The sequence below is a fragment of the Gallinula chloropus genome, assembly GCF_964237585.1.
Source record: "Gallinula chloropus genome assembly, chromosome: 4".
Taxonomy (NCBI): domain Eukaryota; kingdom Metazoa; phylum Chordata; class Aves; order Gruiformes; family Rallidae; genus Gallinula; species Gallinula chloropus.
In genome coordinates this window covers 12,777,731-12,792,151 of record NC_140088.1, presented here as the reverse complement: position 1 = coordinate 12,792,151, position 14,421 = coordinate 12,777,731, and the positions used below count along the sequence as shown (strand labels likewise).

The window sequence follows — 14,421 nt, the reverse complement described above, 5'->3', positions numbered from 1 at the left end:
GTATAAGGGGTAGATATTTAATTTTTTTTCTTTTCTAGGAGGCTCAGTACCACTTTCTTTCAAACTTTTAACAACTTCTTTAGGTAGTGCTTTAAATAGCAGTTTTTAAGGCAACTAAAACCTTGCATCACAAGGCAGATTCATATTCTAATTAATAAACAGCAGCAATAAATTTGTCAAGAATTTTATAGCAAACATATGAACTTTTCATACACCAGCTTTTCTAGGAAATGGCTATACTGAAAAATTTATTCTGCTTAATTGCTTTATATTAAGCAGTTTTCATTAGCCATCCTCTAATCCATATGAGCAGAAATAAATGGGAGTCAGGAAAATGAACCCTTACTACTACCTAAAAACCCAAAATATCTTAGACGGGTTTTGTTATTAAAAACAAGGAATCAAATATAAGTAAAACTGATGCAACTCCGTTTAATCAGTGCGGGAATTTTTCAGTAAGTTTGTGCATTGAAGACTTACGGTCTGTCTGAAATTTCCAGCAAAATACAAATTCAGAGTTTCTTACACATTCGCCTTGAAGTTAAGAGACTAATTAAATTAACTGATTTATTAATAAATGGGGCTTTTTGTCTAATTATTGTAAGTACTAACAGACTAGGGAACCATTTTAAATGTCTAATGTGCCTCGAAACCGTTTTTTTTAGGTTAATTACATTTCTCACTAAAGTCACTATAGATATGCCCCTTAGGTTTTACACTGGAAGATTAAAGAAAAAAGTGAAGATGATTACCTCATTGGCCAGCTCCAGTAATACAGGGGCAGCTGCATTTTTCATCACCCCATTCAGGTACCTAGACAAGACAAAGCCAGGTAAATCTCCAGTGGCAGGAAGAGGCCAGTTTATACATGTCAGTATCCCTTGTGAATCTCTTTCATTTTTGGGGAAAATACACCAGTGCAGAGTATTTAATGGGAAATCTTTTAAGAAATAAGTATTTCAAACATTCACTAATTCTCCAGGGTTGTCTCCTATTCATCTGCAAGATACATCAATCTCAATTAAGTCACTGGTAAAAGCCACCATGAATCAAGAAATTAAAAAAAAATAAAAATCCAGAAATTAAAAAAAAAGGGGGGGCTTAATGACACATAAATAAATTATATCTGTACAACTTAAACATGCATTACAGCCAAATAAACCTCTATTATTCACAGTAAAGATTTTGGGTTCCACATGACCTTCAACTATCATGGTGACTTGTATATCTTATTCAATTCACCATTAAGCACAAAAGCATAAATTCTCTAATACAGATTTTACTGGGCAGTAGTTTAAATACTAAAGACTTAGTGAGATTGGAATATAACAATCAAACTAATATTTTAAAGAGAAGATAAAAGAAGAAATGTTTAGGATGCAGTAAAGTGTGATAGAAAGTCATTATACTATCAATGGTAAAGGCTTTAACCTTTCTGGTGAAGGGTTTTAGACCAATATGGCTACCCAGTGATGTTTCTGACTGTTGCATCACATGGTATCACCTTCCTCACTTCTATTACTTTCCCTGTTTGATGTTTATATTTCAATAACTCCTCTAAAACTTGTTCTCAGGTCTTGATGGGAAGAAGCTATATTACTGGAAGCGCTTTATGCTTTGCAGCCATGTGGAAAAGAACAATAGTTACCAACATTTGAACCTGCTCATTTATCCTATCTTTATTCATACAGCACATCATTACTGACATCATTAGAAGGCCACAGCCTTTTCAGCTCTATCATTATCTATCCAGAAGCTAGTCTTCTGCTCATTAGTTACAGACATTAAAATTCTTTATCATTTTACTTTTCTGTGGAATGGGTGTAGCACCTTTACATAAGCCTCTTCATAGAGGATTCGAGGGCTTTTTGTTTGCAAGTTATTCTGAAGCTTAATGAATACAGGAAATTACAAGCTTTTTGCTGTAACCTGTTTCAAATCTACACAAAAAAATCCACCAAACAAGATGTATCATGTACAGTTGAACACTAAAAATTTGTAACAGAAGAAAAAAAAAAATCAGAAACAAAGTACCCAGTAAGGAATATTTACTTGAGATTAATGTTCTGAAACATGCATCAAGTTGATTGAACAGCAAAGCTGCCCTTGACAATAGAGTAAATTTCTGTCAGGTATTTCTAATGCAACTGACAATTGCATTATGGACTACAGGTTTCACACCTTGATGACAATACTGCTCTGAGAAGCTTGCATGATCTTTCTTATAATTTGTCTTTGTGTTTACCAAAATTAAAGACTAGTTAAATCTCAGCAGATCAGCTGAAACTACTCCACTCTTCTATACCTCTATAGTTGCTCCCAAAAAGGATCACTGGAAATGACTACCTTCAAAAACTGGTAGCTTCTGACCTTGGGAAACAATAGGCGCACAGTTATTTGCTTGTACGTGGGTGGGAATAGGAAGGAGCATACCAACCACATAGACTGAGGTTTAATGTGCTAGGATAGAGGACAGTAGAGAAGAGTAGAGGGGAAGACATGTTTGTCACATTTATGCTTGAAGCATTTCAAACTGGCTTCTGACTCAAGTAGTCTGTCCCTGTAGCTTACAAAACATACTACACAGTAAATCTAGTAAACCAGGATTGAGATGAGTTTTCTAACTATTAACCAGAACATCTCTGATTTTAACACACGTGCATTTTATTTGGCCACGTTAATACATCTGCAATATCAAATACCCAGAAACAGCATAAAGAATGATTTTCCCTACCACCACCATATAGCTTCATACATAATGCATTAGTTAAGTACCGCTATCATACTTCAGACAGTACAGAAGGGGACAGGAAACCAAATCCTCCAACCTGATATGAGCCGAACTTAATCATTCCTACAACCTTACTGATACCAATGCAACTGCTGCTTTGCATAAAGCACAATTTGGTCCCGCATTTCAGGTTTAAGTTGTTGGAACTGGTCTAAACACAGTCATCATAAAAGTGATTTAACAATTTATATGTGTCCTTATAAAAAAGTTATTTACGCAGCAGTCACAATTAAAACAAGGCACTTCACTGAAACTGTGCAAGTGAAAAGTAATTAAAAATAGTATTGTATAGATAGACATGGTTAATAACACAATGGAATCCTAAACGGGAACCAACATTAGGAAAAATGCAGTGTGACCCAGTACAAAGTTTTACAGAACAAATCATCTACCGAAAAAGCGAATAAAACTCTCCAACCAGTACAATTCACACAAGATACTCTAAACCAGCGTCTGAAGTAATCAGGCAGGTTTTAGATATATGAGCCTGCTGAAGCACAGTTAATTGTTTACAAATGAAGGCTTTTTGTTTATTTTCCTGATTCATACAGATTAATATTAAGCACAAATATCAGACATCTATAATCACAAGTATGAACTCACTTGCCATGCAAGCTCCTCAGATATGTCACTCTGCAAAGTAATAATTTAATTGGGTATCTTTACCAGTTTTCACTATGTCCCAATTATGTCATTGCAATATTTTCAGTAAAGCCTACAGAAGTAGCAGGCAAACTGTAAGGTGTAGCAAACACAGTTTATTAGCTTAAGGTGCAAACAATTGTAAAATATTGTAAAATGACATAAAGGTTTTCATCCTCCCCTAACAAGTATTTCTGACACTTTTGCTGATAAAACATGCGTGATCTAAAAAATAGTGCCTTAAACTGGCAATACCTGAATTTAATATGTAACTTTTTGTAATGCAACACAAATGTTTTAATAGTACAAGCAACTGTAACAGAACAAGTTCTCCTGCTGTAAGGAAGTTATCATCACTACGAGTCTTGACACAGAAATCCTGTAATTACAAACTATAGGCAATATAAAATACATGCTATCACATACCCCGTAAAAAATATTTACTGCTTCTGACTTAGAGATTAACAATGTAAATCCTTTCTTACTTAAGACTGACCAAAAGCTGAAAAAGTGCTTTACTTTCAGTGAAAAACATTTTTAGGTGAACCATTCTGTAATCCTCATCCCAAATCTTCATTTTATTTTTGTAGAAAATTTCCTTCATAAGACAGTAAGACAATTTACTCATAATTGCTGTAACAATTAGAAGTTGGCCACGTTAATAAATTAAGAAGTCTTCAGAAGTTAACCAGGATGGAGAGGTCATACCTTTGGTAGTAAGTTTCAATAGCTTCAGCAGTGTGATGCTTGGCATGCGTTCTTTTGATTTGTTTCTAGAAAAACAAAAAATCCAAACAAAGAGACTTACAAATGTGTCATAGATCAAAACACAGAAATCATGACTGCCCAAACACATGTTCCTTGGCTACACTTTGATATATAAACTGAACTATGTTTTTAGATTCTGTACAGAAAAGACATTCAATCTACCTATTGAATTGAACGTCTTCAGACTGTACTGCAATGTACCATATATGTAAAAGCCAGTAAGGTCACAATAATTGAATCTAAATAAGTTTACTGAAGGCTACAGAGGGCAAAGAAAAACTTGTTCTCTCTTTCAACCTTTGTATTAATTTTCCTTCAATTCAATTCCATCTAAGTCTGGTGTACTCTAGTTTTACAATTCAATTGGCATTTTTAACCAGGAAGAACATTGCTTAAAAACAACTTATTTGAAAAACTACAAAAAGTAATTCCATAGAGACTTGCCACTTGACTGACACCTGTCATCTCATGATAAATGACTCCATTTTCTGCCTCTCTTGCCTTCTGCCACTCCGGCAATGGTCATTTATCATCATCTCTGTCAGCAATGGAAAGCAGCACTGACAGTGCAAGTCAGCAAACATTTAGCACATGGAACCACGCAACACAGGGAAATTATTATTGTCAGAATAATAATGGTTTAGCATAATTTATTACAGGTCCACCAAATAAGCAAAGGCTAGATGTTATTAGACAGATGGATGGGTAGGCTTGGCAGCCATCCACTGAGACTCAGGCGGTGCTTGATGTGGAAAAGGGAACATCCTCCAAACCAATCAGAAAGCTGGCAGTTCAATTACAAAGAAATAAAGGGACATTCATCATTCAATTAGGCACCTGTCAACCCTCACAAAGGAGAAAACTTCTAACCTGGTACTCCTGGGAGAAGATGCTCAGCAGAGTGGACTGCGATTGACTGGAACAAATAAAAGAAGGACAAAGTTAATTACTGGAGTGCACCGCAAAGAAACAAAAGAGAAGGGAGCTTCAAAGGTAGGCCTGCTGCCCTGTAATCTAACAGAACATGAAAACAAGTGTGGAAAAGTTGTTCCAGATGAACACCTCAGACAAAGGCTTCCTGCTGCTAGGTCAAGGAGAGAGCGTTACAGGGGAGGGGAGGAAAACAGAGCAAGAGTTTCAAAGCAAACGAGCATATTGTTTGGGTGATTCCATTTTTCAGTTTCAGAACCCACAAAGTCCTATCAGGAGCAGGTAGCCAAATTAAAAGGGAACAGGCAGAAAGGAAAACAAAGCAAAATTTCCATTAATAATTGATGGAGTTAAATTCCATCAGCAGTTGGGAACATGCCGCTTGTTCATTGGCAACATATTGAAATTCATTTTGTAGCAGCAAGGGAACCTCTTCAGTAGCTGTCTCATATTCAGGTTAAAAACTTCCCCCTCTGTCAGAAGTAGCATATGGGACCACTGGAACATTCCCACTGAAACTGATGTGCTTTGAAAATAGAAACTTTCACAGCAGGAAGCTGAGATTCCCTGGAGTCGGTCATTTCCAAAAGCTGCCATAAGCTTCATTCATCTAAGGCTCCACTCAATGTCAAACACCTGGCAATGAAGCAACCTGGAAAGCATTCTTCCCAAGTGGGAATTTTTCTCTCTGAATTGTTAACATTTAGAAATGGGACAAGATTTTTTTTCCCTCTGAAAGGCAATCAATACCACACCGCTACTGTTTTCAATTGTCCTCTGTGGATATATCTACCTCATCACATCCTGAATACAATTAATTACTCCTGATATATTTTCCTACTGCATGCAACTTGAACAAATTATAGTCTCAATAAATCGAGTTTTATGGTACAGCAAAGCATTATGAATAATTAACACTTTTCCTTCTGTGAACTTACCTACTAAGGCATAGCATAGGTAGTTCAAAGATTCAGCAGTCTGAAGTCTTCCTCTTCTGCCAGATTCCATGTATGTGAATTTAACAGTCATATCATATCACATCATATCGTATCATCTCTCATATCTGCATTAAACTCGTGTGTTCTCTCCACAATTAAATGGGCCTTCTCCTTGCAATTTTCACACCTCAGAATTACTAATTTAAAATAAGGAAGTCTCACTCCCAATTTTCAAAAGGGAAAACTGAGGCACAGAATGACTAAATGGTTTGTTCTGGTTTAAACACATAGTATGCCTAAGCAGCACACTTTATAAAATGTTACCTCTAAACCAACCAATGGAACCATTAGCAGCAAAGCAAGGAGATTAATGCAATGTTATATAAAGAAGTTACTAGTTTGTCTTAGCTGTGTCTGTGCTTCCAGCATCTGTGCCACAGCACTGTATTTTGGGCTTGTGTGCCCAGTGCAACATCTGTGTGACAGCAGTAAGCTGAGCCTTGATCTCCAGTATTTTACACATCAGAATGTTCACCCTGAGTACTCACTGACTGAATGTTAAAACTGTGGAAAAATGATAGCAACATAAACTAATAAATAGATTTATGAAATTAATGGATTACAGGAAAATTAATTACAGTGCAGTCAGGAATTTGAATATTCTTAAGTATACCTCATTTAATACTGAGGACAGGAGATAGGCATCACAATGCCTCCCCAAAAGGTGCACCATCCAATTATGGTAACCTTCAACACGCATTAGAAGATGAACAAAGGAAAGAAATTAAGATTATATACTTACATGGGCTATATACATATGCAAAGCTAAGGTATTTCAAGTTGATTTATTAAAAAACCCCAAACTAGCAGGTTATAAATAAGGTGGATACATATGGCCCCCTAATGGCTCTCCATGTAACTATTATTGTCTGGCAGATTTACATGGTCATAACGGTAGAACTGAATTTAGAGGAAAGATGTGTAAAAAACCAAACCAAAACAGGACAGCTTTTCACTTGCTTTCTGGTTTGAGTTCTCTCCCACTGACATGCCAATTTTTGTATTTTCAGGCCATTCTCATTATGATCACTGCACTTAATGTACCATTTATCCTACTACAGCCATTGACATATCAAAAAGAATTAAGACTATTACCCCTCCATATTCCTGACTGTTGCCCATTTTATTTGTTCTCTTGGTATCCTTGGATTTTGCTCTTCTAGTTCAGCTTAGCCCAACACTCCTCTCCTACACTTCCAACTGTTTGGATCATTCAGGATGTACCACAAACACAAAAAAAATTCAGTCCAATAACCAAAACAGTTTGACAGATACTGAATTGCAGTATAATAAATTACCATTGTGATAGAATTATTTCAACAGTGCCATTGAAAGAATTTCAAGCCTTACTACCAGAAGATCTCTGTCCTTCCCCAGAAGAAGTGGATTTATGTCACAACTTCCTAGCAAAACGAAATAGCTCCTCAAAACACAGCTGGAGCATCTATTGCAAGATGCCACTGACAGAAAACATAACGGTTTGGTAAAGTGCTGAAAAAGACAGGACTCTCTACTTGGAGAGGGGACATGTATTTGCATTGCAGGACAGCATGATCACAACTGATGATACTGACAGCAGGGATACTTCCATGCAAGTTGTCATTACTTCTACAGAAGCAGCCAAATTCCTAGTGCACCCTCCATCCTCTGGTGCTTCTGTACAAGATTTCAAAGCAGCAAATGAGCAGACAAATTAATATAGCAGAGTTATACGGGATAACAAACATAACACTGAAAATATCGGTTACTCAAAAGAACATCTCAGTGCTGCATTGTCTCTTGCAGAACAAACTTAATAGTAAGACTTACTGCTTACTGGAAGTCTAGGGATATAGGCATGTTTTTTGTTGAGCAAGCTCTTTTGTTGAAAACCAAATGCAGAGCCAAGATTTGCTGCTTTTCTGAAACAGACCAACCAACCAACCAACCTGCAAACTCGTAATTCCAAGTACTACCTAGTTTAAATAACCAGTAAACTAACTTGTTGCCCAGGTATCTTGTAGTATTAAATCTATTTTCCAGAAAAAGCAGCAAACTTTCCTTTTAAGGAAAGTAGCAGCCACCTTCATGGAAACATTTTCTTCTGCAACTGCAAAAGGCAATGGATCTAAGTTCCAGAGCTCTGTTCAAAGCAACCAGCCTCTATCTGCAAATATCCTCTTTTTCTTCTACGTCAGCATCCCTAATGAACCAATTTACCTTTAGTTACTCTGTGTTGATGTCAGTGGCATACCTCCATCTGAATGCCTGCTGCACTTTGTGCTCTTGTTAATGCATAATTGGATTTAGGCAGAAAATTCTGAAATCAAAAATCTGCTACAAAATGTACATTTTAAAAAAAGAAAATAACTTATTTTTAAAAAGTAATTTCTAGATTCCAAATGATAAAAAGATATAAAAAAATCCTTACCATAAAAAGTATTACAGATATCAGTGTCCATCCACATTTAGAATGGAATACCCAAATCAGACCAGAACAAGAGATAACAGAAATTATTAGATTAAAAAATTAGACCTTAAAGATCAGTCAAGCTAAAAAGACAACTGCAAGTCTGGTGAAAGAAAAAGAATATCCCTTTCGGCCTTTAATATGCAAGAATGAAATTTAGACTGTTCTCTTCTAATGAATCCTAGAATTTGGTAGAGGAGGAAAGTTATCATCCCTGGACAGTATTTCAGAAGCATTTTCTTTTGCAATGAGTATTCGTATATAGAATAGTACCGCTAATATGCTGACACAGATCAGTGTTTTGAAACTAGAGCTGATATAAAACTCTGGCCAAGAAGCAGCTAGTAAGGATGAAAAGAATTTGGGGTGCTGTCCAACTCGGTATTTTCTATTTATACAGCCTCACCAGGAGAAATTCAACCATGACAACTTCTGCAAATACTATATTATCAGCCCTTGCAAATAATGAATTCTTTAGGGATAAGATAAAAGTTAGACTTTTCTACTTCATTTTCTAAGATTGCTGAAAACATAAAATTTTAGGTACAAACCAAAAATTCCACATTTTTTAATCTATTAATTTTAAATTGAATTTCCTTTTCCTCATCTTCACTTTCACTTTTTGTCTAAAATAGAAAGACTAAAATTTCAGTTTTACATTTCATGTATTTTACCACAGAACAAAGACAGAACATCTAGAGAGATCTATACAGAAGGAAAATCAAGAATAAATATGAACTGTAGCAATCAATCCAGGAACTCTTCACACAGCTGGAGACAAGCAGGGGAAAAGCGAAGTCCATCATGAGAAAACTATATTTAGTGTATATAGAATAGCCTTCACTTTTCTAAATAAATTAAATCTACAAAGAGCGTTTCTTAGTTGCTCTCCATCCATAAAATGGAACATTCCATCTCATTAAGACAATAAATCTATTGGTTACAAAAGTCAGTTTGGGGGCAGAAGCTTTGCATAATTCTGAAGCTGTTATGTGGGAAATCTCAATGCAGCAGCATTAACCTTCCCTTGGAAATGGGTACAAGAACATATTTAGCTATTGTAGGAGTTCAGTTATGGGGAGAAATTGCTTCTTTCCTTCCAGTGTCAGTACATAGAGCTAATCATATCCCTTCGTGCAATGTGTTGAAGCAGACAGCGAGAGTCTCCCATTTCAGTAACTGGAAAAGAACTTCCCCTTTCCATGTATAACAAGTTTTGAAATCTTTCACTAACGCAATATTGAGCATTAAAATAAAAGTAATACATACAACTTAGGGCTAGAATTGCATGGTGCTGCCATGCTGGATTAAGAATCTATACAAGAGAAGAAATGTATATATTTGAGAAATTTAAATAACTGGGGGTGGAAGGGGAATCTGCCTCATGGCTGTTCTGAAGTGTCAGAATATGTGCCTAAGATACATTTTTTTTCTGTTACATTACCAAAGATATGAAAGAAACCCAAACAGCCTTTTAATTCTCATCTTCTGTACTGCAAACACTTTGGAACAGGGATTCCTGAAGAAAGCTGTGTTTCCACACTGCTCATCACATGCTAACCAGTCCACCCTTATTTCTAAAAGCTCTGTCAATAATGGATTTTGAACAGATCTAGCAGCATTGGTTCAAATGCGTAACACATGCATAGCCATGTAAAGCCTCTGTGGCTCCTCAGAACTGCAGGATGTAGGCTAACCAGCACCAGAGTTACACCTCTAGATCAACTACAGCCAGTCTGATGGTGAACTTCCCACCTGAGGGGAGGTGACAATTAGTGGATTCTCAGAATTTCTTCCATGTGTCAGGGTGGGAAAAAGGCTTCTTAGAATTCTGAATGGTTCCACATGAGGATCCAGGAAGGAGCAGGAATAACACAGGCCTACCAAAGCTTGAGAACCATTAGGCTTATATGTGTCCAACCACAGAAAAACATGGAACAAGGGAGGGAGAATCACTAATCTCTAGAATAGTTATACCTTTAACCTCTCTTCATTGCAGCTTTTGACATTAAAATCTTTCCTCAAGTTTTAATATGTTTGTGGTCACTTCTCAATGAAAATTCTCAAAAAGCAGATTACTATCTCTGTATGTGTATGTACTTTATCATTCACAAGTCTAACACTGATTTATTGGAATTCAATGAATTGCCCATTTAATATAAATCATCTGTATACATGCATGTGTATTTGAATACACATTTAAATCACTGTGTGAATTTGAACTGGAGTAACTAAGTGACATAAAAGTAGGTAAGTCTTCAGTTACAACACAGTAACTTACATAAAGTGGCTATATCCAACACTACAGCTTTCCTACTATACCAGTCTAAGTCTGGGATAGAAAAACAGTTTTATTATCTATCCATAAGAAGCCTTCTATGCAATGAAACATTACTGGTAGCTACTACTATGGGAAATACAAAGCCAATACAGTGCTGTCAGGGAAATACTCCCATTAAATATATAGTACATATAGGATAAGAAGTACCTGCTGATATGTTCTTTTCACTTGGTACCACCACATTTAAAATCATGATAAAATTCAAGCTCATCTGGAGAACTATAGCTCTAATCAATTTTGAAATTCTCAGACACCCAGTTCAATAAACTGTACAACAGCCCAACTCAAGAGGTACAAATACAAATCACTTACTGAAAATTGTCTTTGCAACAAAGTCAATTTCATACCCTTTGGTAGGATAAAAAATAAAATCCAAAAGTAAAGAGTCTGAGGAAAAAGATGTCTTGCACTGCAGGCTTACACTAGCCAATGATAACACAAAGGTTAAATGCAGGTACATGCATACAACTTTGCTGCCTATAGCCAGGGTTATGAGAATAACTGTATGACAAAGCTCCGAGAAGGCTACTTGCAAAGAGTCATCACTTCTATGACCTTGACACTGGTTGGTCCCACAACTTCTGTACAATTTAGTGATGTGCAAGAACAGATGATGGTGCAATACATAGAAATGGCAGCATTTAAAATTCATAGTAGCATAAGGCCATTACTTTTCCCACTGGGCCACTTGAACTTTAATAATGTCTGACCTAGTTGGCCAATAAGTTCTAGCAGCAGACAGAGGAAAATTGCCAGGATTAGATACTGTTTGAATGATTTTTCATTTAGAAAGACTTAGAAGTTCCTTTAAGAACAGGGTACCAATTCTTCCTGTAGATGCCTCATTTTTTTGGTGTCTCTTTTAACAGACAATATAATTTAAACCAACTTTAGACTATGAACAATCTGTATCAGCCATGAAAAAAATAAAATGCAGAGGCAAATGCAAATTACCAGTAGAGGCAAATGGTCATAAAATAATGCTAGCTCTTTGCATAGAGAAATTCCACCTTCTTTCACCCATACCCCACAGAAATCTACTTTCAGAAGCAGTAGCACACATGTAACTCAAAATTTGCTATAATCAGATGATTACGATGTATTTCTGATTGAGCTCCCAAAATGAAAAGAGAAGTCAGAATAAAGATATGATTTTTTCATTCACATATATATGCTTATGATGAGAACAACAACATTACCTTTTAACAATGGATAAATGTTGGAAAGTATTATGGTTAAAAATGGAACTCTGAAAACACAAGAACAGAAGAGTGGTATTTCCAATTGAAAAGAAACTATTTTTTTTGTTTTATTATCTTAGTAAGCAAGTATGGAAAATAGATAGCAATTTCCCCAAGATATTCTGATATTTTTTTCTTTCCAGAGTTAAACAGCACAGTGCTTTGCTGCATGAATGTTTGAAACCTACTTAAATGCCAATCCCACACAAAGACCTTTGTAAGTAAATACTCTTTCACTAATGTTTCAAGTAAAGTCTCTTCCATAAAAACAGAAAGCTATTTTGTAAGGTTCAATTTTCAAGCTGAAAAATACTTTCAGATGCAATACAGAACCAAAACATAGTCACAACACAGGTTTAAAAAAATACAATGTCATTGCCAAAACATGAAATTAAAGCTGAAATATTCTGACATCAGGCTTCAATGACTATCTAATGTTTTCGCCTTATACATACCAGAACTTCTCTGGTACTCTTTGATCATCCAGCCAGGGACTCCATTGATAAAAACCTCACAACTGATGGGAGTCAAATAGGCTTTGCCTCCCACATCCATCTTGATAATCACAGTACTCATCTTCCATGTATCTCCATCTCCTGGTATTCTCTAAAATTTCCCTTTTAACTCTAACAATAAAATTTCTCAGAAAATTCAATAAAAAAGCAAAGCTTGAGACTGACATAAGCACATGATTTGTGACGTCCTTGTCCTCAACTACTCCAAGTTACTTATCAAGAAGAAAAGTTTCTTAATATTCAGTAAAGCATCAGTTAACACATCCCAAAGTAGCAGCATTGAGTAAAAAAAGCAAAACCTCTACAAATTCCTTGTTTGCACCTAAATGTAAAACATTTGTACTTTATTTCAATTCGCTTCAGTTAAGATTATACAGAAAACACGTTTGGAAGTTTGAAGTCTTTCTCGTAGTACCACAATCTAAATGTTCAATGCTGTTCTGACTGGAGAAGAGGAGGCTGAGGGGAGACCTTAACACCCTCTACAGCTACCTGAGGTTGTAGGGAGGTGGGTATTGGCCTCTTCTCCCTAATAACTAGTGACAGGACAAGAGGGAATGGGTTCAAATTGCCCCAGGGGAGGTTCAGATTGGATATTAGGAAAAATTTCTCCACCAGAAGAGCAGTGAAGCATTGGAAAAGACTGCCCAGCAAGGTAGTGGAGTCACCACCCCTGGAGCTGTTAATAAATGGGCAGGTATGGTGCTCTGAGAAATGGTTTAGTGGTTATGGTGGTGTAGGGCTGACTGTTGGTTTGATGATCTTGAAGGTCTTTTCCAACCTTGATGATTCTATCGTTTGAACCATTAGGTAAAAACACACAGAAGTTTTATTTACCTGATAATGGTTGTGCAAAGAATGACGCTCCTTGGCTGCAACAGCATTGGACTTCAACAAGCAGTTAAGGTAAAGAAGCTACAATTTAAATCAGGGATTTATCCTTCACCTTTCCTATAGGCCCTCTTGACATGACCAAGGGCCGTACACTGAAAAAAATATTCATTTAGTATGCTACTACAGGAAAGAAATATTTGATATGTTAAGTCTGTGTTCATCTTCCTCACTTTGTTTGGATAACTATTGTACTACCTCTCCTGCCCCTGAGGACAAGAACTGGATTATACAATACCTCGTCAAGAGAAGCTTTTCAGACTCCAATCTAAAATTTCCTACTTGATGAGAAAGGGGAAAATATTCTAATTTATGCTTTGTTCTTCAAACCTATATTGTCCTATATAAACTGGATGTTTAAATTTAATTTTAGAAAACTGTTTTTATGAATGAATGACAGTTTGAAGCTAATTAGACTGTTCATTTTACGTAGAAAAAATAGCCTGTATGTAAAAAGCATATTTGTGCCAATTTGAAACTAAATAAATCCCCAAACACCCTTAAACAATTTTCTCCTAAAAATATATAATCAAATTTTAAAAACTATAAATTATATTTAAGTTTATTATTTACAAGCAATTAATTATGAAGACAGCCAGGTGGCTTTCATTACATAAATTACTGTTAATGACACTTGCCTCATGCTGCTACTGTATTTAGCATTTGCATGTGTCACATGTCAAGCACACTGTTGCATAGCTATCTCCAGGGTAAAAAGTGAACACCTTAAGTCAAAAAAGCATCCAGTAATCCAATCAAAATTGCTAATTCCTTAAGTCAAGATCTTACTAGTATTTCCCATGCATGCTATAATTTAAAGAATATTAGCTCTATCAAACGTGGCTGATACAGCAG

General features: G+C 36.0%; 1 protein-coding gene across 3 annotated transcripts in view; it reads right to left on the bottom strand.

Annotated features, from left to right (window-relative positions):
- CDIN1 (CDAN1 interacting nuclease 1) overlaps positions 1-14,421 on the bottom strand; it is a gene marked incomplete at its 5' end in the record, with an annotated part of 122,748 nt that overhangs the window by 92,450 nt on the left and 15,877 nt on the right. For 2 of the 3 annotated variants that reach the window (XM_084262687.1, XM_084262686.1), the window contains 3 exons: positions 753-813; positions 4,142-4,206; positions 5,072-5,117. In XM_084262687.1, coding sequence (XP_084118813.1) covers positions 753-813; positions 4,142-4,206; positions 5,072-5,117 — 172 coding nt within the window. The remainder of the gene's footprint in view (positions 1-752; positions 814-4,141; positions 4,207-5,071; positions 5,118-14,421) is intronic. The other variant, XM_084262688.1, reaches the window with a different exon arrangement.